Consider the following 24,885-nt stretch of genomic DNA (forward strand, 5'->3'; position numbering starts at 1 on the left):
CGCCACCCTTCATTCCTCTGCCCCTACCACGTTTGAAATATTGGAACTCTGGAACATTAAGCTGCCAGTCTTGCCCCTCCTGTAGCCAAGTTTCACTAATGGCTATAATGTAATTCCACGTGTCAATCCAGGCCCTCAGCTCGTCGGCGTTCGCCACAATACTCCTTGCATTGAAATAGACACACCTCATAAGATCATTACCACCATCAAAGACACTTACTGACTTTGCAGAAACTTTTAACATTATTTATTTTCAACCCCGCTCCACTATCTGCTCTGGAGCTCTGGTTCTATAGAACGGACTTGATTAAGCTGGAATGAATTTAGTGGAGAATGACCAGTATGCCACTGGACTAGGATGTTGGGTTTTCTGTTATGTGGTTCGTCTGGGACTGTTTGCCCTGGATAATTGGAGCTTGAACATCTTACACACGTACATAAAAATAATCAGGGGCGTAGATAAGGTAGATGGTCATAGTCTTTTTCCCGGGGTAGAGGAGTCTAAGACTTGAGGGAAGAAATTTAAAATGGACCGAAGGGGCATTCGTTCACGTGGCGGGTGATGGGTATAAATTACATGCAGCCAGAGGAGGCAGTAAACACAAATAAATTTAAAGAGAGAGGATGTGGGCAGGGAAAAGGATAGAAGAAGTCTATAAGGGAAATTTGGGAAAAGCTGTGGGAAAATTGAGCAAGCACAAAAGACATTTGGATCAGCATTAATTAGCTGGACCGAAGGACCTGTGTCCCAGCTGTAATCTCTGTTTTATTACCCCCGGAATCAGAGTTGAGCACCATCACAATGTCTGCTGGGGACTGAGACATTTGGTCATTGGCCAATCCGGGTTTTCCATCAGAGATCCTGGGAATTTTAAATCCAGGTATCAGATCACCTTATTAGGGAAATATTGAGAACTCACATTCACCATTTGTACACAGCCCAGCCATGGATTCGGGTATTAAAACACTGAAGCAAACCGCATATTTATCCAGAATGAGATGTCATCTGATCCTCAGCCATTCACAACTCCGGCAATGTTCTCGGCTCGGCTACAGAAAACAGATTTCGGAAACTCCGCTCATCTCCTTTCCGCAGCAGCCCAGAAAACCAGGAGGGAGTTGATAGCTGCCCTTCCAAAACCAGAAATGCTCGTTTATCACACAATCTCTGAATTCATACCTCTGTCCATTCTGATTGTGACAGTATTGTTGATTGTCGTCGTCTTGTTCACACTTTGGTCCCGGTGAAGAAATGCTCCACCTGCCGGTGATACCCTGAATTACAAACAAGCAGAATGTGAGTCAGACAGAGTACGATTACAGTACTTTGCAAATAACAGTATCGCCATCCCCTGTATCAGAGCATCCGTTGGCTTAGGGACAAAACATTCCCTGTTAATATCAACAGTCAATCTCCTTAAAATAGACTCTATAAACAATAAACTCTTTTGGACATTCCTTAAAATAGTGATCTCGTGGGGGTGGAAACAAGAATATAACAGGGTTATGTTGTATAGGTGATTGTTAACTACTACTCTCTGGACAGCTCTCCAATTGCAAAGTGGTTTAAAAAGGATAAAGGATCCTGGGCTGCATAAATAGAAGCACAGGCACAGAGAGAATAGAGGTAGGTACTTTGAAAAAGGCTGGTTCCTCCCACAACTATCACAAAGATAAAGGCTCTCAAGACAGGGCAGAAAGGAGACAGAAAACAATTTTGACGATGAGAAACTTGACACATCCAGACAGCTTACATTTGCTCTGCTCAGAACAGATACGATAATAAAGTAAGCTGGTTAAGATGATTTAAATCTAGAAAATAGATTGGGGAAATATTAAATGGTAGAATTGTAAAGACTTGGGGAGATTGGATGAGGTTGATTTGTAAGAGACCTGAAAATTTAAAAACAAACGAGTTTAGAGTCTGTAATATAATTCCACATACTCCAGTGAAGGCAGATTCAGTTGTAATTTCCTGTGATGGGCCCATTTCCCTCCTGGCCTCTTCACTCCATCTACACATCCCAACTGCTTCTGGAATTATACAATTGTGCTGCCTCATCCACTTCCTCTGGCTGGTCCCCCCACATAATCACCAGCCTCTACACGAAACCATTGCTTCTCGAGTTGATTTTTCAATCGATTTACCACTCCTCTGCCCATTTAGATCCCCTATAAGCTACGATAATCTTCACCGTGAACACCATCCACTAATTTTGTGCCATCTGCGAACTTACTGGTCAAGCCTTGTACATTCACATACAAATGTTTGTAGGATAGTAACTGTTCTGGAACCTGGTGTTGCGTGTCCTGAGGCTCCTGTACCTTCTAGCTGATGGCAGCGGTGAGAAAAGTGCATTGCTGGGCGGTGAGGATCTTTGATGATGGATGCTGTTGTTCTACGGCAACATTTCATGTAGATAAACTCAATATTTGGGAGACCTTTACCCGTGACATACTGGACCAAATCCAGTACCTTTTGAAGTATTTTCTGCTCAAAAGCATTGGTGTTCCCCGACCAGTCCGTAATGCAGCCAATCAGCAGACTTTACACCACACATCTGCAGAGCTTTGCCAACGTTTTTGATGACATTCCGAATCTCTACATACTCCTGAGGAAGTAGAGGCACTGTCGTACTGTCTTCGCAATTATATTTATATGATGGGTCTGGGACAGGACCGCGGAGAGTGAGACCCAAGAATTTAAAGTTACTGACCCCCTCCAACTCTGATTCTCCAATGATTACTGGCTCAAGGACCTCGGGCTTCCCTCTCCTGAATTCTACAATCAGTTTCTTGGTCTTATTGATATTGAGGTTGTTGTTATTACTCCACTCAGCCAGGTTTTCAGTCTCCCTCCTGTATGATTATTCACCACCCCTTTTGATAGAGCGCACAACAGAGGCGTCATCAGCAAACTTATATATGGTGTTGGAGCTGTACTTAGCCACACAGTCACAGGTGTAAAGCGAGTAGAACAGGGGGCTAAGTACACATCCCTGTGGTGTTCCTGTGCTGATGGAGATTGTGGAGGAGATGTTTTTGACAATCTGAACTGAGTGGGGTCGACAAGTGAGGAAATCCAGGATCCAATTGCACAAGGATGTATTGAGGTCAGGTCTTGGAGTTTGCTGAATAGTTTTAAGGGGATGGTGGTTTTAAAGGTACTCTGATAATTTTTACTTTGAACTTCCTCAGCGTCCCGTATGAGGCAAATGACATCGAGCTGCAGCTCCAGTTCCTCAACTCATTCTCTTTTCACGACGTCACTTGTCTCTTTCACTGAGGGCCAGTGATCAGACAATTAAAAAAAACAAAACATGCAGCACTCCTTCTTGGGCTGTTACTGAACAGTGGCTCACCAAAGATAACCAAAAAAGCAAACAACAAATCTCTACACCATGTACTGTGAGTTTCATTATGAGCAAGAGTAACGCGGCAACATTCTATAATAATGAAATTGAAGTTGTATTGGCTCCTTTTACCCTGCCTCACGCTGCATTTAGTTCAACCTGTGCTGGTGATGTTCCCCCAGTTCACTGCCCCAGGGGCGAGGGACCTCTCCCAATCCCGACCCCGCAGACAATCCCAACACAGAATGGAAAGGAAACTGCCGCCCATCCAGGAACAGTGAGCATGCGCAAAGTGATTGTTGCACCATCAGTGCAGGGGGTGGCGGGGCTGAAATGAAACCTGCAGATACTGCAGATCTGCGGTAAAATTAGAGGGGGACACAGGATCCTGTGACTGGTGGAGGGTCTCCCGTGGCAATAAACCGGATCCTTATTTTAATTGTGTGGAAATATCAGATAGACTGGAAATTCGGGAGGGAGGTTTAATTGAAGTGCACACATTTTTGAGTAACTCAGAAAAATAGAAGAGACTAAATTCTCACACAAATGGGTAATATACCCAGAAACACAGGCTGCATTTCGGCAGGTTGGAAGAGTGGAATGGAGTCAGGAGAAACATATTCCCCACCTGCAACGAAAGGACGTGATAGATGTAGATCTCACTGCCTTGTCCAAACTTTCGAAAGATGGGTGTGTTCCCAGCACCATCGCCTCATCCTCACCCCTCCCGAGGAGCAGAATAACAGGGGCTGAGCGTTAGCTCATCCCAGGCGGTTTGGTATGAAGGTCCCACAACTCGGACTGACCCCGGCAGGTTCCGTCCGGGAAGCGGGTCGAAGGCCGCCAGTTCGATTGAGATAACGGGTTTCACTGCCCAGCATCAGACCTCCTCACTCGGGACTGGTCTCAATACTCACCGATGGGAATGATATGGCTTCACCCCGCAGTCAGTGATCCATCCCCCGGCTCCCCGCCCGGAGGACTTTTCCCGACCCTGAAACCTATTCAACAAAGAATGGAAAGGAAAACACCGCCCATCCGGGAATGCGAGCATGCGCAATGTGATCAATGCGTCATCAGAGGGGAGGACTCTCCAGGGTGATCTGCTTTGGGATGGAGTGGCTGCAGTCAGTGCAGAGTCTTGTTGTTTAGAAGATTCATAAACAACAGTTTTATTGATGTTCACTGGAATTGCCAGCAGTGAAAACACAGATTGCATCAGGTGACAGAACACCTCCCGTACACAGTCTTGTCTCCTGGGAAACTAAACACTTCCACAATGTCGACCTTAGGTATCCCTTCCTCTAAAAGCGACTGAATCATTCAGATCGCTGATCACTAAGAGCAATTATGGTTTGTTGGTCATTAAAGTTCGCCCTGGGTGGTTTGGATGGAGTTGACGTGGAGTTCGCGGTGTCACAGTGAAAGAACCGGACAGCCAAACGCTCTGACCTAGTGACCTCCGGCCATGGATGGTGCCGCAGTGAACCTCCTGCAGAGCGCAGGCGCAGTGCCGACTCCAGCTGACGCCGGCGGGACTCCTGTACGAGCGGCGGTGAGGAAGGGGCTGATCTCAGCTTTGAGTAAATAGAGGGTGATTTGCAGTGGGAAATGTCCGGTTTCGAGTTCTTCCCAACAGCCAGAGGCTCCGGGCTCTCCAGTCTTTCAGTCCCGGTTTTGCGCCTGAGCCGGGATTGTGGGATCAGTTAGATGCGGGTCCCCTTGCTGGGAGAGTGGACCTGCGTGAAGAAGTGCTGTCTGTGTGTGCGGATGTGGGCTGAATGCTGGGAAAGATTTGGGGCGATTGGCACAGTAGAGGGAGGGTGGGATATTGAGCGTTATCGGACGCAGTTATTGGACGAGGAGGACGGACATGGGGCAAATTAAGTGGTAAACTAGGGAGGATCTGATCCATTGGATCTGACAGGATACGTCAGGAAGCAACAATTTTCTCTTCATATTAATTAATTACTGTCTAATCTTGCTGTTAACATTGTGTTTGTTACAGAGTCCCAGAACCTACAAAGTCTCAGTCTACAAATCTCTGGTGAGACCGCACTTAGAGTATTGTGTTCAATTCTGGTCACCTCATTATAGAAAGGATGTGGAAGCTATGGAGAGGGTACAGAGGAGATTTACCAGGATGTTGCCTGGATTGGAGAACATGTCATATGAAGCAACGTTAGCAGAGCTGGGACTTTTCTCTTTGGAGCGTAGAAGAATGAGAGGGGACTTGATAGAGGTCTACAAGATTATGAGAGGCATAGATAGGGTGGATAGTCAGTACTTGTTTCCCAGGGTACCAATAGCAAATATCAGAGGGCATAGGTACAAAATTAAGGGAGGGAAGTTTAGGGGGGACATCAGGCGTAAGTTCTTTACACAGAGGTTTGTGAGTGCCCGGAATGACTTGCCAGGGATGGTGGTGGAGGCTAAAACATTCGGGGTAATTAAGATCCTCTTGGACAGGCACATGGATGAAAGAAAAATGGAGAGTTATGGGGTAGTTTGGGTTTAGTACTTTTTTTTAATGATTATATAGTTCGGCACAACATAGAGGGCTGAAGAGCCTGTACTGTGCCGTACTGTTCTATGGTTCTACCCTAGACAGCCATCACCGTCATGGGCTGCGAGTACAGATTGGGAATGGAGAGAGGGTGTCAGTGACCTCTGCATAAGAGAAGGACATGGGTTCGTACAGCCTCCTGTGAGATATAAATGTTCTCACAATGGGATCAAAACTGGTGGCACATCTGGAGTTAAGAAAATGGGATATTACACAACACAATCATCACATGTCCTACCGGCTAACAGGAATAAAATGCTTTTAATATAAAATTGAAAGTAAAGTGCTGGAAACGGTACATCAGATTGGATCTGAGGAAAGAGAAACTGTGGAAGACCCAGTGTCAGAACTGGACTGTCCAAGATGCTGCCCGATCTGCTGAATGCTCTCAGCGTTTTCTCTTTTTACTTGAAATGTTGCGCAACTATTGACTGATTACAAGATGTTTGTGATGGACTGAACGAAGCTGCACAACTTTAATGCCCACATTCATTAGTTTTGCCTTCATTTCAACAGAGGGATAATGCAGTCGATACAGTCAATGCTCACAACATCCTCCCCATCCCACTATCAGTCTGTTACATCTACTTCCAAGTCTCCTAACAAAGATTAACACAGTGGACATTTGGTAACATTGAAACTAAAATCGGAATGGCTGTCATTACCCTACCACGTGCTGTATTGAATAAATCCTCTGGTAATCCAGGTAACAAACACCGATTTCAGAAATGACTCAGTAAGGCAAAATACTTCACAATGAAGACAGCGACAGAAGAGCGATTGTTGGTATAATCATTGTTGTGATACAGGCTGGACAGATATTGAACAAGACATTTGATATATACCATTGAGTTGGTGGGATACAGGCTGGACAGAGGTTGAACAAGATGGTTGATGTATATCATTGAGGTGGTGGGGTACAGGCTGAACAGAGGTTGAAAAAGATGGATGATTATATATCATTGAGGTGGTGGGGTACAGGCCGTACAGAGGTTGAACAAGATGGTTGATATATATCATTGAGTTGGTGGGATACAGGCTGGACAGGTTGAACAAGATGGTTGATATATATCATTGAGCTGGTGGGAAACAGGCTGGACAGAGGTTGAACAAGATGGTTGATATATATGATTGAGGTGGTGGGATACAGGCGGGACAGAGGTTGAACAAGATGGTTGATATGTATCATTGAGGTGATAGGATACAGACTGGACAGAGGTTGAATGAGGTGGTGGGGATAAGGAGATTGAACGAGGTGAGAGAAGGGATCAAGGATAATCACTGATGGTCCTCCAACAATACACAGATACTGAATTAAAAATACAGATTACTGTACAAAGATTCTAGAATGACAGAGATAGAATAGCAGGACCTTCCTCCCTACCAAATGCGCCTCAGTCCATCTCCATTTAATCACACTCAGGATTTCGGTTTGTCCTACAGAAGTGGGTGATCTCACATTTTCCACATTGGGCTCCAGCTGACCTGTTGTTTCCACTCTTTTATTTTGCCTGCGTAACCCCGAAACCTTTCGACAAGGGACACAGAACATAGAACGGTGCAACAGGAACAGCCCTTCGGACAACAATGTTGTGCTCAAACTATTTAATTAATCAAATCGCCAACTGAACTAATCCCTTCTGCCTACACAATTTCCCCTCACATTCATGTGTCTATCTAAACATCTTTTAAAAGTCCCCAATATATCTGCCGCTACCATCACACACGGCAGCACATTCGAGCAACCCACCACTCTGTGTGAAAAAAAAACACTTGCCCCTCACATATCCTTTCAAACTACCCCTCTCACTTTAAATGCATGCATATTGATTTAGACATTTCTTCCCTGGGTAAAGAGTTATTCTCTAACTACTGTATTTATGCATCTCATAACCTTATGAGCCTCCATCGTCTCACCCCAGTCTGTGCAGCTCTAGATAAAACAACCGAAGTTTGTCCAGCCTCACGTTACAGCTCATGCCTTCTAATCCAGGCAATATCCTGGTGAACCTCTTCGCGCCCTGTCCAGGGCCATTGACATCCTTCCTCGAATGAGACAACCACAACTGTATGAAATACTTCAGATGTGGCCAAACTCACGGTTCATGAATCTGCAACATAATTTCCTGAATTGTAAATGCTATATCTTGACTAATAAAGGCAAGCATGTCATTTGCCTTCTTAACCACCCTGTCAATCTGTGTAACCACTTTGAGGGAGCGATGAACTTGGGACTCCTTGATCCCTCTGCTCATCGACACAGTTAAGGGTGTTGCATTTATGTGTACTATCTCTTTATAATTGAGCTACAAAGGTGCCAAGATAATCATCACGAATCAAATCTCACTGAGTTTTCTCACGAACTGTGGAATTTATGTCAAGTGCGCATGTATGGGAAGGTACAGGTACAGAGAACCACTGATTTGTGGCTGGATCACAGGCAAATACATTCAGATAACACACGGAACATAAATTATACAATTCTGTATCATTATCAATATAGAAATACAAGTTTTATGTCATAACCATCATACAAATATATATATAGTGTCAATAGTCATAAATACTGTTTTTGCTGACTTGGAAATGTTGATTTGGTCCCTCAGCCAAGTTGTTGACACAGTTTGGGAACAACTGGGCTCCAAGCACCGGTCCCTACAACACTCACTGGGACATCCTGCACGCCCAAGAAGGATGTGGTTATTCTTTTCTTTAAATACACAGACAGCATGAACAGGAGTAGGCCATTCAGCCCGTCCAGTCTATCCTGTCATTCAATCAGACCCAACATTGTTCCATCCTTGCCCCCCAACACCACTCTATACCACTTTACCCAGACCATTGGCCCCACTTGCAGCTCAACAGTCTGCCAGTGATTGACCCGCAAAGTGATGAATCCCTCTGCTCGACACCACTGTGGGCTCAGACATTTCCACAGATGAGCCCCTCCTGTCCCTTCCCCACTGTTAATGGGCTCCTTCCCCTATCCTGCTCCTGGATCCACCACTGAAATAAACATCCTCTCAGACTCTGTCCACCCCCTGTCACACCATCTTTATCCTCACAGTAAAATCCCTCACACTCGCCCTTCTGCCGAGATCCCTCCCCATTGGGCCGGCATCAAGCCGATGAACCGAGTGGTCTCCTCCTACCTCTCAGCAGTACAACAGACTCCGGTTGCAGGAGTCGCTTCACAAACGCCCCAACTTCCCTCGGAGGGAAGTGGAAATAAATCAAAAAGCAGGACATTTACTTAAGGTTTGTTCCGCATTGACGGGGAGTTCGATGCGAGAGCGGGATATGAAAGCAGCGGTGGTGACGCCCTCTCAGCTGCTCTGCCTCCGCTATTGGGTGTAACCAGTGATAAACATGGCTTCACACCTATGTGAAGAGTGTAACTCCTCTGTTGACTGTGGGGTGGGGTTGGTGGGTCAGGTAATTGTCACCTTAGCCGGTAATGTTCGACCGTCTCAACGACAGTGTGACGTAAGGAACTGCACACGTGACTTCAGATCCTGGTGAGGGGGAACCCACACGTGATATCAGGCATGTGGGGGCGCAGAGTGACGTCAGATCCCGGTGTGGGGATCCCACACGTGACATCAGGCATGTGCCGGGGTTACTAAACTTGAACATAAATTGGACAATGATTGTATCATAAACAAAATACATGATAAATATAGATGTTTTCATTCAGTCAATATCAGACTTGTAAATGTTGCATTTTGTCCCTAATACAGACAGGGAGCAATCATGCTCCAAGGGTCTCTCCCCACAACACCCACTGGGACAGCCTGCAGGTCCAAGGTGGGTCTGTTCACTCCGTTGTTTAAACCCAGACACCTCAAACAAAAGCCCGCCACCGGGTCCTTATATTCGGTGTCTACATTCCCCCCAGCGCTAATGCTAAGGAGGCGCTTATGAAATGGTCGAGGCTATTAGCGATCTGCAGAACGCACACCCTGATGGTCTGTTTATTGTCGCCCGTGATTTCAACCACGCGAACCATAAGTCAGTGCATCCCAAATTCCATCAGTATGTGGACTTTGCAACAAGCGGGGAGAACGTGTTGGACCGGGTTTACACAAACATCCCCGACGCGTACCGGGCAGAGACCCACCCCCTCCTCGGATACTCAGACCACATCTCTGTTATGCTAATCCCAGCATACAGACCGCTCGTCAGGCGCTTCAGACCAGTTCAGAAGCAGGTGAAAACCTGGCCAGCAGGAGCCATCTCTGCTCTTCAAGACTGCTTTGAGCACACTGACTGGCACATGTTCAGGGAGGCTGCAACCGATGGCGACTCTATCAACTTAGAGGAGTACACAGCATCAGTGACCAGCTACATCAGCAAGTGCAGTGATGATGTTACTCTGTCCAAGACCATCACTATACGTGCCAACCAAAAGCCATGGATGACCGCGGAGGTGAGTGCGCTGCTGAGGTCCCGCGACTCCGCCTTCAGATCAGGCGACAATGCAGCCCTAACAACAGCAAGGGACAAACTGACGCGAGCCATCAGAGTGGCAAAGCGTGCACACGCCCAGCGAATCCAAAGCCACTTCCATGACAGCGGCGGCATGCGGCGCATGTGGAAGGGCATCCAGGACATCACCATTTACAGGACAACATCACCTGACTGTGCAAGTGATGCCTCCCTCCCAGATGCGCTGAATACGCCCAGTTTGAGGAGGAAAATGACGAGGCGGCGAGGAAGTCCACCCCTCCTACAAACGACCAGATGCTGTGTCCCACCGTGGCCGATGTGAGAAGATCCCTTTGCAGGGTCAACCCACGGAAGGCTGCTGGACCAGACGACATCCCTGGTAGAGTGCTCAGAGGATGTGTAGACCAGCTAGCAGATGTTCTCACTGACATCTTCAACATCTCCCTGAGCAGGGCCACCGTTCCAACGTGCTTCAAGGCCGCCAACATCGTCCCCGTGCCGAAGAAGTCTTCAGTTTCCTGCATAAATGACTACCGTCCCGTTGCACTCATATCCATCATCATGAAGTGTTTCCAGAGGCTCGTCATGAGGCATATCAAGACCCTGCTGCCCCCTCACTGGGCCTGCTGTTGCCACCACCATCCACCTGGCCCTAACCCACCTGGACAAAAAAGACACATACGTTCGAATGCTGTTCATAGACTTAAGTTCAGCACTCAACACAATCATCCCTCAGAAACTGATTGGAAAGCTGAGCCTACTGGGCCTGAACACCTCCCTCTGCAACTGGATCCTAGACTTCCTGACTGGGAGGCCTCTGTCAGTCCGGATCGGGAATGGCATCTCCAAAACCATCACACTGAGCACAGGGGCTCCCCGGGGCTGCGTGCTCAGTCCACTGCTGTTCACTCTGCTGACTCACGACTGTGCTGCAACAGATAGCTCGAACAACATCATCAAGTTCGCCGATAACACGATCGTGGTGGGTTTCATCAGCAAGAACGACGAGTCAGCATACAGAGAGGAGGTGCAGCGGCTAACGGACTGGTGCAGAGCCAACAACCTGTCTCTGAATATGAACAAAACAAAAGAGATGGTTGTTGACTTCAGGAGGGCACGGAGCGACCACTCCCCACTGAACATCGACGACTCCTCGGTAGAGATCGTTATGAGCACCAACTTTTTTGGTGTTCACCTGACGGAGAATCTCACCTGGTCCCTCAACACCAGCTTCATAGCAAAGAATGCCCAGCAGCGTCGCTACTTTCTGCGAAGGCAGAGGAAAGTCCATCTCCCACCCCCAATCCTCATCACATTCTACAGGGGTTGTATTGAGAGCATCCTGAGCAGCTGCATCACTGCCAGGTTCGGATAATTGCACCATCTGGGATCGCAAGATCATGCAGCGGATAGTGAGGTCAGCTGAGAAGATCATCGGGGTCTCTCTTCCTGCCATCACGGACATTTCCACTACACGCTGTATCCGCAAAGGAAACAGCATTATGAAGGACCCCATGCACCCGTCATACAATCTCATCTCCCTCCTGCCGTCTGGGAAAAGGTTCCGAAGCATTCGGGCTCTCACGACCAGACTATGCAACAGTTTCTTCTCCCAAGCTATCAGACTCCTCAATACCCAGGGCCTGGACTGACACCTTGCCCTATTTAGCCTGTTTATTATTTATTGTGATGCCTGTACTGTTTTTGTGCACTTTACACAGCCCTGTGTAGGTCTGTAGTCTAGTGCAGCTTTCACTGCGTTGTTTTTACGTATTTCAGTTTCGTTTTTGTACTGTGTCATGTAACACCATGGTCCTGAAAAACGTTGTCTCATTTTTACTATGTACTGTACCAGCAGTTATGGTCGAAATAACAATAAAAGTGACTTGACTTGACTTGAAGCCTTATTCGTCCTGGTTACTTCAGAGGAGATAAACCCCAGTTTTCCCACTTCAATCCGTCAACCTTACAGCTCCGCCAACTCCTTGTTGAGGAAGAGTGACATTAAAGAAACGGGCTTGTTGGATCTTTTCCGGGAGTCGGGTTAGGAAACACGTGGCGGGATCTACGGAGGGAACTCGTAAATGACGAAGCCCACATCCCCATTGGTTGATATGCTAGATGGTTATTTGCTGTCACCAATCAGGGATAAGTGAAATTCACGTCACCGCGACAGATACCGGGCACGCACAGCATGCTCAAATCGTCTCAACGTCAGCCCGGGAGCGCGAGGGTGACGAAGCTCCGCGAGAGGATGCGCGTGGGCAGTGGGCGGGGCGGTGAGCTCGTTCGCGCGGTAGATGGGGAGACTGTAGAGTCAGTAAGCGCGTCCCTCGGTCCCGTACCGTGCTGGCCATTTCACCGAGTGAGTCATGGTCGATCCGCAACCCGCTGGGGTACAGCATTAACACACAAATCTCCATGTATGTAGTTATCAATGTAGATTTTCTTTTCAGTTCCACAATAACATTAATATCCGGCTGTTATATTGGCTTATACTAATTAAACTGTTAGAACTTTTCTAAACAACACACCGAATGCATAAGTGGACCACTCAGCCCTCCGAAATTGCTACTGATCTGATTTAATTTTTTTTTACGCATTCCCCGATGTTCATTTCGAAAACAATTCAACCCCACTCTTTATAAAGAAACTAGGCTTTGAATGGAATCAAAGGCTTTAATTTCACTGGCCCGTGGGTACAAAGAGTTGCTGACTCCCGCGATTAACACCAGCAAGAAAAACAGGAGGGTGAGAGAGGGAGTGACGGGGTTGGGGGTGGATCTGTTGCTGCTTTTCACTACATGATGCCCTGTCCACAGCCAAACCTCCCACCGTCCCTCTGAGCATTGTATCTAACTGAATATCATCTCCTTCATCATCTGATCCAACACGCTGCTTCCCATCCCGAAATGACTGAGTTTAAACCGACTCCGGCAGCTCCAGCAGTCCTGGCTGCAAAAACATCCGTTCATCTCAAGTACAGATATAACCCATGCCTTTGGTACAGGGTCAAACAGGAACATTACGAAACCTGTTTCTGCTTGATCACAGATTCACAGGTCTGACAATTTATTGGTAGAAAGATACTTGATGACGCCAGGCTACGTAAATGTACATTATTGGTTGGCATTTGCTAGTTAGGTCTGAATGAAATGTGGTGGTGGGACATTTGGCTTCAAGAGGGTTTGCTCTTAGCAGAGGCTTGCACGACGATATACTCCAGGGCAAGTATATCATTGCAGCTTGCAATAGACAGAGGAGTCAATGACATGTTGCTGTGGTTCATGTTAATTCAACATTTCTGCAATCACTACAGCAGGAAGCAGTTGCGGCGTCTTATAAAGGGAGGAAATTCTCACCGCGTTTTGAAATTATTATGACATAACACAGACAAGCAAGGAAACATCAGAAGTGATGTTTGAATTGAGCAAACAATATGAGGAATGTGCGTGGCCTCACAGAGCTGATGCTGACAGCAATTAGCAGATCTGGAGTGATTGCAACTGGCATAACTGGCACTTCCACATTTATACAGTTCCGCTCCAACTATTTCCTACCTTCCTTGGTACAGAACTGTAATGTCTAAAAGACCAGTGTTTGAGTAAATGAGACTCACCAAACTTCCTCCTGACTGAATCAATGGAATCAATGAAGGTTTCTCTCCAGTTGATGCTCTCAGTCCTCGGACTGGTTCAATTGTTGCTGTTCCCTCATCTTCAGTTGTGGTTTACTTCCAGTCGTTGGCTTTTCTTCCAATAAACCTCTCACCGCAGGTCTAACTTTAACCAGAGAGAATAGAGTATGTTACTAATACAAATGAGAACAAAGCATTAAACTGAAATTTAAATATTGAACGCATATATCATGATCCGAGTGAAGAAATCTGTAACTGTCCCTCACACTTTTCAAAGCCTGACATGGGATGCAAAAGAACACACACAAAATGCTGGAGGAACTCATCAGGCCAGGCAGCATCTGTATGTCGACGCTGCTCTCTTCCATAGACGCTGCCTGGCCTGCTGAGTTCTTCCAGCATTTTGTGTGTGTTGCTTGGATTTCCAGCGTCTGCCGATTTTCTCTTGTTTGTGATGGGATACAATGAAGTCATCGCTCAGTCATAGTATAAGATACAAGTCATAATACATCGGAGTAGAATTGGATGACTCGGTCATTCTAGTCTGCTGCTCAATCATTCATGGAAGATTTTATTTTCAACACCTTATTCTCGCTTCCCTGCTATAACACTCAACCTATTTAGCAACCCAAAATGTGAATATACCCAACGATAGCCTCCACCACCCTCTGTGACATCAAACTTCACATTCCCCCAACCTTTGGCTGAAGAAATTTCTCTCAGCTCAGTTTTTAAGTGAAGCTTCTTTATTTCTGAGGCAGCACTCTCAGATCCCAGACTCTCCGTCTAATCAAGACACCCTGTCCATTCTCACTGCATCCAGACTTGTTGCTATTCAGTTAGTGTAAATAATCACTCCCGCCCTATCTACCCACCCCCCCCCCCCGAACACTATCCCTGTGAACTGCACTGAACACAGGCCCAGGGCCATCACTGCTCCACACGCATAAAGCTTATGATTCCTCAGCTTATTTTGTGAACCTTGTTAGCAACAACTGTACTGAATACATTTCCGTGAAAAACAGGACATTTGGTACAAGGATAATGTACTGGGAAAAATCTGGTTTCTTTACTCTTCTATTAACTCTCACAAAACGAGCGCAGGTGCCCTGTTCCATTCACAGAGGATATAAAATGTTCCAGGGTGAATGTAATAAAGAGAAACTGGAATCACAAGAAATGCTCAGCAGGTAAGGAATTGCTGTGGGGAGAGGAAAAAAGATAGCGATTCAGTTTCCTAACCTTTCGTCAGAATGGATTCATCCAGTTTTTAGTGGAAAATCTTGGGGTGCTCTCCATGGAGCGGTAGGGACTGAGGGAAGATCTATAGAGGTTTATAAGATTATGAAAGACATTGACAGAGTAGACAGGGAGCATCTTTTCGCTGGTTAGAAATGTCTAATATCAGAGGCCATGCAATGAAGGTGTGAGCGAGTAAATGCAATGGAAATGTGAGGGTAAGTTGTTTTACTCAGAGAGGTGTGGATGCCTGGAATGCGCTGTCTGTTATGGTGGGGGAATCAAATACATCGGAGGCTTTTAAGAGACGTTTAGATAGATGTGTGTGAGGAAGATTGAGAGGATATGGACATTGTGCAGGTAGGAGATTTTTGGGGTGGGTGTTGATATACTTTTCAGCTGGTTTGGCACACCATTGTGGCCGAAGGGGCCTGTTCCTGTGATGTTCTGTTCCATGTTCTGTTCTATCTTCAGCATCTTGAGTTTCCCTTTGACTCCCACTGGCAGATAGACAGGTGACAGTGAAGAGGAATTTCCAAATGTGAATTGATTTCTGAAACCCCGGGCTATTTCTACTGGTGCAAACACTAAACAGCGTATTTAATCACAACCTCTCCCTGTGAGGGATGGAATGGGAACTCATTCTCTGCTTCGCTTTCAAGGGAAATTCAGAACCAAACATCTGAGCACAGAACAGGAATACTCGCTCAACATCTCATAAAACCGGACAACTTGATCCCCGGTTCATTTTATCTGGGTCAAAACATGTGTGGTATCCCAGGATCCAACCTCAGAGGGTCACAGCCCGCACCGAGAGCCTCGCACATTTTTTCCACATCTCACACTGAGAGATTCACGCTACCAATATCCAGCCCCCGGAGACGTCTGCTTCATTGAGGAAGGAGGAACATCCAGCCGCTTCTGTAAAAGAACCGACGTAGACCGAAGCCCAAACACAGACAGTCCCATATTCCCGGAGCCTCCATCCCAAGATTGTATCTCAAGCACCAGCTCTCCCAGGGCTCTTTCCTGCCGGTAATATGCGGCAGTGTCTCAGCTAATCCCAGTTCAAAACCTTACACTCCCACACCAACCCGTGACAGAACTGGAGCCTGATGATCCTTTGTCTGGATGGAGATCAGCCGGGAAACATGGACACTGGGTCACGAAGAGGGTGCTGATACATTTCAACTTGTCTCCTCAGTTACATTGAGCACATTTGTTCATTATTTTATTGGCGACAGTCATCAAGCCCAGGTCAATTAACAGCCACTTTCCCCGTCGTGTAACAAGAACAATATTTTTTAAATATAACATTGAAAATATAGCACTGGAAACTGAGTACAGGATATTTCTTTGTTCTTTTGATGCACAAAACACTGACTGATTGCAAGATGTTTGACACACTGCACAGAATCGCATAAATGCAATCCCTACAATCATTAGTTGTTCCTTCATTCCAGCACAGACATCATCCGTCCCGCACAGTGAATGATCAAAGCATCCTCGTATCAACACTGGCTGCTGAGGCCCCTGTCTCTCCGCTGAGAGTCAGTAAACAGAGAGAGATAAACATGTTCAACTGTCCTTGCAGCTCCAGCGAGCTGTTGCCCTGGCGACGGAGGAAGTGGCTTGCAAAGATAACTGAAAAAGGAAATAATACTCAACTTGACATGTTCTGAATTTTATTATGGCAAAGATGAAATGATCATTCAGCCATTTTGTAACGGGGAAACTAAAATTCCACTGGTTGTATTTACCCTGTCGAGGTGCATTCAGCCAATCTCACGGTGGTTCCATCTCTACAGAACTTCCAGCAGTGCAGACGCTGGTCCAAAATAAAAACACGTTGTTGGATACAACCCGTCTGCAACAAATGTCGATTATGTGTTCAAGTTTAATGTAGATTCATAGAGCCTTTAGAGCACAGACAGAGGACTCTTAGCCCGTCCATTCCGTGTTATGTTCGGTCCGGTACCATCAGCCTGCACCCAGACCATAGCCCTCTAGACCACCCTCACCTATGTACCTACACAGACATCTCTTACATACTACAATTGAACCTTCATCTCTAATACGGCTGGGAGCTCTTTCAGCATTCGCACTGCCCTCAGAGTGAAGCAGTTACCCCTCAGATTCCCTTAAGTATTTCACTTTTTAAGGATGCGTACAGCTCTTCTACTCTTCCACCACTGGGAAGGTCAGAACACAACTTGGTGCATCTCAAACTCTGCTACGTGCATCTGGTGAAGAGTAAACCTGCAACCTCGAGGTCAGTGAGGAAATGGTCGGGGGAGGCTAATGAGGCACTCCAGGATCGTTTAGAGGCGACAGACTGGCAGGCCCTCTGTGAGCCACATGGAGAGGACATTGATGGGCTCACAGAGTGCATCACTGGTTACATCAACTTCTGTGTGGACTGCAATGTTCCGGCAAGAACTGTCCTTTGTTATTCAAATAACAAGCCATGGGTAATAAAGGACATTAAGGACATCCTGAACGCTAAAAAGAGGGTGTTTCGAGATGGAAATAGGGAGGAGCTGAGGACAATACAGAGGGACCTGAAAGCCAAGATCAAGGAGTCTAAAGACAAGTATAGGAGGAAGCTTGAGTGGAAACTCCAGCAGAACAACATGAGAGAGGTCTGGAGTGGGATGAGGACCATCACTGTTGCAAACTAGCAACAGAGGAGCAGACGGCAGTGTGGACAGGGCCAACGAACTTAACCTGTTCTTCAACAGATTTGACACTGTGGCCCCTGCTCATCCTCCTCATGATTCTTCTGTTGTCGGCTCCCAACCAACACATACTCCACTGTCCACTCCTACTCTTCCTCAAAGCCCCCTACCCTGCTCACGTGACTACACACCTCCTACATTTGAAACCACCACGGTGGGCTTCACAGCTGAACAGGTGAGAATACAGCTGAAACGTCTCCACCCAAGCAAGGCTGCAGGCTGCTCAAGGCCTGCGCCCCCCCCATCTATGTAGAGTACTTCACCATGTATTCAACCGGAGCTTGAGTCTCCAGAGGGTTCCTGTGCTGTGGAAGAACTCCTGCCTCGTCCCTGTGCCGAAGACGCCGCGCCCCCGTGGCTCTAATTACTACAGACCGGTGGCATTGACCTCCCATATCATGAAGACCCTGGGGAGACTTGTTCTAGAGCAGCTCCGGCCTATGGTTTGGCCACACTTAGACCCCCTCCAGTTCGCCTACCAGCCCTGACTAGGAGTTGAGGATGCCATTGTCTACCTGCTGAACCGTGTCTACGCCCATCTGGACAAGCCGGCGAGCACTGTGAGGGTCATGTTTTTTGACTTCTCCAGTGCATTCAACACCATCCGCCATGCGATGCTGGGTAAGAAGCTGACAGTGATGCAGGTGGATGCTTCCCTGGTGTCATGGATTACTGATTAACTGACTGGCAGACCACAGTACGTACGCTTGCAGCACTGTGTGTCAGACAGAGTGGTCGGCAACACTGGGGCTCCACAGCGGACTGTCCTGTCTCCCTTTCTCTTCACCATCTACACCACGGACTTCAACTTTTCCACAGAGTCTTGCCATCTTCAGAAGTTTTCTGATGACTCTGCCATAGTTGGATGCATCAGCAAGGGAGAAGACGCTGAGCAGAATCACCTACAGCTTAATGTGAAAAAGACTAAGGAGCTGGTGGTGGGCCTGAGGAGGGCTAAGGCACCGGCGACCCCTGTTTCCATCCAAAAGGTCAGTGTGGACATAGTGGAGGATTACAAATACCTGGGGATACGAATTGAAAATAAATTGGACTGGTCAAAGAACACTGAGGTTGTCTACAAGAAGAGTCAGAGCCGTCTCTATTTCCTGAGGAGACTGAGGTCCTTTAACATCTGCCGGACGATGCTGAGGATGTTCTACGAGTCTGTGGTGGCCAGTGTTATCATGTTTGCTGTTGTGTGCTGGGGCAGCAGGCTGAGTGTAGCAGACAACAACAGAATCAACAAACTCATTCGTAAGACCAGTGAAGTTGTGGGGGTGGAACTGGACTCTCTGACAGTGGTGTCTGAAAAGAGGATGCTCTCCAAGTTGCATGCCATCTTGGACAATGACTCCCATCCTCTGCATAATGTACTGGATAGGCACAGGAGTACATTCAGCCAGAGACTCATTCCAACGGGATGCAACACTGAAAGTCATAGGAAATCATTCCTGCCCGTGGCCATCAAACTTTACAACTCCTCCCTCGGAATGTCAGACACCCTGAGCCAATAGGCTGGCCCTGGCTAATTTCCACTTGGCATGATTAACTTATTATTTAATTATTTATTGTTTTATATTGCTATATTTCTGCACTATTCTTGGTTGGCGTGGCTGTAACGAAACCCAATTTCCCTCGGGATCAATAAAGTATGTCTGTCTGTCTGTCTGTCCTTTTGCCCCAAATTCACCCTCAGATGGGCAAGCGCTTAACTGCATTCACACTATTTATACGACAATACATTTGTATAAATCCAGCAGGGTTTTCCAACATGGGATCTCTTTAAGACACTATCTAACTCTGCTTCCACCTTAATGGATCTGAATTCCCATGTCAATTTGTTTTGTCCCACATTGCAGACCCCCTACTAGTCAATGAGTAAGTCATATCCTCGTTTGCACTGCCAAAATGTAACACCCCACACTTATCTGTATTAAATTCCATCTGATAGTTTTCAATTCAATTTCCCAGTTCCACATAACTCCGTTTTGCCAAGAGACTTGAATCTTTCCAGGGCAGTGTGCTAACAAGCTACAAATGAAACAAAAACTCAACAGATAATCTGTCGAAAGATATTTTTTTCCGGTCTAACACCCTGTATCGGATGGCTTTGAACAATTTCTAAATTGATTTCAAGTCCCCAGCATCTTGAGTGTTTCTTTAATTTCAACTGTTCACAGACAGACGACAGTGAGAAGGAATTTCCAAACACGGTGAGGATACTGAACCCGACGTGATAACCAATGATGCAAACACTGAACAGCTCATTCCAGGTACTCACTACCTCTGTGTATTGAGATTACCTCTCATATTCCTTCGATCGGACTCCCCAACCCTGGGAAACGAAGCCTGGTGTATGTAGCTGGGCATCAAGGGCTTCACAGACTACGTGAGGGAAAAGGTAGCCTTGACTGTACCAGTAACGCTTCCCTCCCTGGCGCTCTAAACACTGCTTCGAGGCACAACACAAGCCAGTCACGAAAACTACCCCCCGCCACCCCGAGAGTTGCGCAGTCAATGTCTGTGACAGAAGACGTAATAAGGCCTCTGCAAGGGTGCTGGGCCAGAAAACATCCAGGCTGAGCTCGCATACAGTGTGCACATCAGCGCATTGATCTCTTCACGGCCATTGCCAACACTTCACTCTTCCAGGCTGCCGTTCTCACCGGCTTCAAATCAGCCACCATCATCCCTGTACCAACGAACTCTACACATTCAGAACAAACCGATCTGACGCTGGTCAGTGTGGCGTGCATTGAACGGCTGATAACGGCACATATCAAAAACTCCAATCCTTACTCACTGGGCACTCACCAATAAACGTACGTACCGCATCACTCCAGGACAGATGCCATAGCGTCTGTCATTCCCCTTGACCTGACACACACTGAAAACAGGGACACTTGTGTCAGAATGCTGTTTCTGAATTTCAGTTCGGTATGTAACACTATAGTCCCACAGACATTGGTGAACCAATTCCTTCTCAGCCATCTAATTACACCGCTGCTCAACTGGATGTTGGGCTTCCTAGCTAACAGACCACAGACAGTCAGGATGCACAACCGCTGTTCCTTCCCATTATCCAGAACTTGGCTGTGTGCTGAGCCCACTGTTGTACATTCCACTCACACGTGTCTGCATGGCCAGACACCCAACAACCACACTGAAATTAAAATCGCCGATGACACAGTGTGGTGGGGCTCATCAGGAACAACATTGATATGTCTTACAGAGAAAACAGCTTAAGACCTGGAGCCAGTCAAATAACCTCTTTCCCAATGTTAACAAGACAAAGGGGATGGTTATCGATTTCTTTCTCCCGCTTGATTTTATAAACCTTCAACGTCACCCAAATTTTTCTGTGCTCCGTGGAATAAAGATCCAGCTTGACCAACCTCTCCCTATAACTCGGCCGTCTAGCACAGGCAGCATCCTCATCAATCTCTTCTTCACCCTCTCCAGCTTGATAATAGTTTTCCTACAATATGGTGCCCACAACTGTACGGAATACTCGGTGTAGCCTCACAGGCTATTTATATAACTGCAATACGATGTCTGCAAACCAAAACTCAATGCCTGACTGAATAAGGCCAGCATGGATAAAGCCTTCTTTTCCACCCTCTATACCTGCACGTCCGCTTTCAGCGAACGTTACCCTGGTAACCCCAGCTCGCTCTGTTCCACGACACTTGGTGCCCCGCCATTCAGCATACCAGGCCCACCACGGTTTCACTGTACAAAATGCACCATTTTTCACTTGTCCAAGCTGAGAACCATTTGCTGTATCTCAGTCTATCTCCATCACTGACCAACATCTCTTTGAAATACATTATAACATGTTGCAATATCAACAAGACCCCCTAAAGACTCCTGAGTATCACAACTTGCTAGCCGTGCTATGTATATTCATAAACAAATCAAAGTCATGAATGACATATCTCAATACCAACACGCGCATCACAGTCGTCACAAGCCTCCATTCGCTAAATCCAACTTCAGTTATCGTCCTGTGTTTGCTGACATCGAGTCGGGTCAACATTGTTATCTCTTTCTAAAACGTCATCATGACTGGCAAGCTCGGCTCCGCTGGGCGGTGTAATCGGGGATTTCCCCACAACCAAAGTCCAAACGCTCCGATCATCTTTTTCGCTGCAAACTGAAGAGATTCAAACCCAGCTGAACAACCTGGAGTAGAGCTTGTATACTCCCTGTTCTATAATCTCAGGGACTCCATTCAAGTATTGCAGCTCCCCTGCGACGCTTCGCTGCCGGCGATTTGCCGTGGGTTTCCTGCCGCTTCTGATTCACATATTAAGGTGGAACTGGAAGCAAACAAGTATTATAACCTACACAAAGACTGCTCAGTGACGCTTTGGGACCGACGATTTGTCGTGGTGATCCTGGCATTTCCGATTCACAAACTATGGAGAACTGAACCTAATGATCGTCTATCCATCTTACTTCAAAATTCCTGCAAAAGAACATTTCTCTCTCTCTCTCTCTCTCTCTCTCTCTCTCTCTCTCTCTCTCTCTCTCTCTCTCTCTCTCTCTCTCTCTCTCTCTCTCTCTCTCTCTCTCTCTCTCTCTCTCTCTCTCTCTCTCTCTCTCTCTCTCTCTCTCTCTCTCTCTCTCTCTCTCTCTCTCTCTCTCCCCACAGATATTATCTGACTGCAAAATGTTGGGGGCGCCCAATACTGTTCAACAGATCTGTGTAATGCCAGACCCACCCTCCTAATTTGTTAGCTCTCAGTCCATTCCTACTCGTGTGTAATACATTACATACAGTCAATGCTCACAGCATCCTTTCCTCCCACTATCTCTCTGTTGCAGTTGCTCCCGAGGCCACTTTCTCTACGCTAAGAAGCGGTGACCACAGAGCGATAAATGTGTGCAACATTTCTTGCAGCTACCGAGGGCTGTTACCCTGAAAACGGAGGAAGTGGTTAACCGAAAATCATCGAGAAAGGAAATAACAAACTCAACATAATATGCTCTGCGTTTCATTGTGACAAAAATCAGCACAGAAGCCATTTTGTAACGCTGAAACTAAAATTTAAATGGCTTAATGGCTGCCTTTACCCTGCCTCGTGCTGTATTCAATTAAACATCAATTAACCGAACAAAGAAACACAGTTCCTGGAAAACATAGTAAAGTAAAAGTGCAGTACAATACTTGAGAATGAGACAAAGGTTAGAAAAAAGATTGTTGACATATATCATTGACGTGGTGAGGTACAGGCTGGAAGGAAGTTGAACAAGAAGTTTTAACATATTGATCTGTGTGGATGGTATGTAAGACAAAATTTTCACTGTACGTTGGTACATGGCAATAATAAACCATTCCTCACTTAAATTGTGTGGGAAACATTATACAGTCTGAGTTTCAGCTCCGGAACTTCGGGAGGGCGATTTCACCGAAGTGTACAAATTTTTGAGGAACAGGCAAGAGGGAAAGGCTTAATTCTCGCAATAATAGGGTTATGTACCCGGAAACATTCGCTGCGCTTCGGCGGGCCCTAACAGTGGAATGGAGTCAAGAAAAAAAAACTGCCCACACAGAAAGAGGGGACGTCAGAAATTTGCCATGTCTGAACTGACGAAAGATAAAACTACTCATACACATGGAGCAGCGTCCCGCAAATGCGATTACTCCGTTTAACCTCCGGCTGCAAGAACACAACAGGCCGAATTTCCCCAGGTACAGTGCATCTGATGATTGCAGTCCCGGCATCACCACACTACCCCGTTCCTCGGGCTAAAGCAACAAATGCTGAGCGGCGGCACGTCTCAGGCGGTTGGCTGTGAAGGTCCTACAACCCGGACCGACCCGCCAGTTTGATTGAATTAACGGGACTCAAACATGCCCGCTCGGAAGGGCCTCAACTACTCACCGGTGGGAACTTGATGTATTTGCCTCGCAGACAGCGATCCTTCCCCCGTCTCCCCGCGACGATGCGCTTCAACTCAGAACGGAAAGAAAACCAAGAATGAGCATACGCAATTTGAGCCCCCGCGTCATCAGAGCCGGGGCGGGACTTTTGGAGGCGGAGCAAAGAGCATAGACCATAGACCATATATGTCAAACTCAAGGCCCGCGGTGGAATTATCTTTGGCCCACGAGATAATATCTAATTACTATTAAAGCTGGCCCCAGTAATCGAAGCGCCTATGGCGTATGATATGGCTAATGCTGAGTTTATTCAGGTACCAGGTTTTCAGGGTATTTAGTGTTTATTCGGCAGTCTTCCTCGGCAGTCTTCTTCTTAAGAAACGGAATTTGTAAAGTGAAACACTTTGTAGTTATAGCAGAGATTGAGACACATGAGAGCAGGCTGAAAAAACGGAGGCAACGAAAGCTACGTTCGCAGGCGTCCGACTGATCCGGACCGCATGAAGCTGCATTTTGCTCAATCCGGCCCGTGACCTAAAATGAGTTTGACACCCCTGCAGGAACACAGAGTTGTTTAATAATAATAATAATAATAATAATAATAATAATAATAATAATAATAATAATAATTCTACTCCCTATTTTATTTTGGTGGAAATATTAGAGAACCTTGTTTGCAGATTTGAATCTTCTGGAAGGAGGCTGAACTGAAGTGTACACATTTTCGAGACACACAGATCAATGGAAAGGCTTAATTCTCCCATAAATACGGTCGTACATCAGGAAACATTAAATGCACCGCATTCGTGGCAGTGAAATGAGTCAAGAAAAAAAAATACCCACCCACAACGAGAAGGCGTGACAGATCTGGATCTCATTGCCTTGACAGAACGGAAGAAAGATTAAAATGCACAACCATGATAAACAAACCCGCAGATGTTGTAGTTATGCGCTAAAATGGGAAAATGGAGCGGGATGAAGTGACGGGCTGAAGGTCTCCCTCCTAAACTGGT

At 46.5% G+C, this 24,885-nt stretch overlaps 2 protein-coding genes across 3 annotated transcripts in view; both read right to left on the bottom strand.

Annotated features, from left to right (window-relative positions):
* The window catches only part of LOC140721566 (NACHT, LRR and PYD domains-containing protein 3-like), a 51,404-nt gene extending 27,458 nt beyond the window's left edge, over positions 1-23,946 (bottom strand). For both annotated transcript variants that reach the window (XM_073036392.1, XM_073036391.1), the window contains exons 1-3: positions 23,874-23,946; positions 13,988-14,150; positions 1,181-1,275 (exon numbers count right to left, since the gene is read on the bottom strand). In XM_073036392.1, coding sequence (XP_072892493.1) covers positions 1,181-1,190 — 10 coding nt within the window. In that variant the 5' untranslated portion in view covers positions 1,191-1,275; positions 13,988-14,150; positions 23,874-23,946. The remainder of the gene's footprint in view (positions 1-1,180; positions 1,276-13,987; positions 14,151-23,873) is intronic.
* LOC140721546 (NACHT, LRR and PYD domains-containing protein 3-like) overlaps positions 1-24,885 on the bottom strand; it is an 817,640-nt gene that overhangs the window by 126,329 nt on the left and 666,426 nt on the right. The gene's annotated exons all lie outside the window — the stretch shown is intronic.

This window comes from Hemitrygon akajei, unplaced genomic scaffold (assembly GCF_048418815.1).
Source record: "Hemitrygon akajei unplaced genomic scaffold, sHemAka1.3 Scf000057, whole genome shotgun sequence".
Classification (NCBI taxonomy): domain Eukaryota; kingdom Metazoa; phylum Chordata; class Chondrichthyes; order Myliobatiformes; family Dasyatidae; genus Hemitrygon; species Hemitrygon akajei.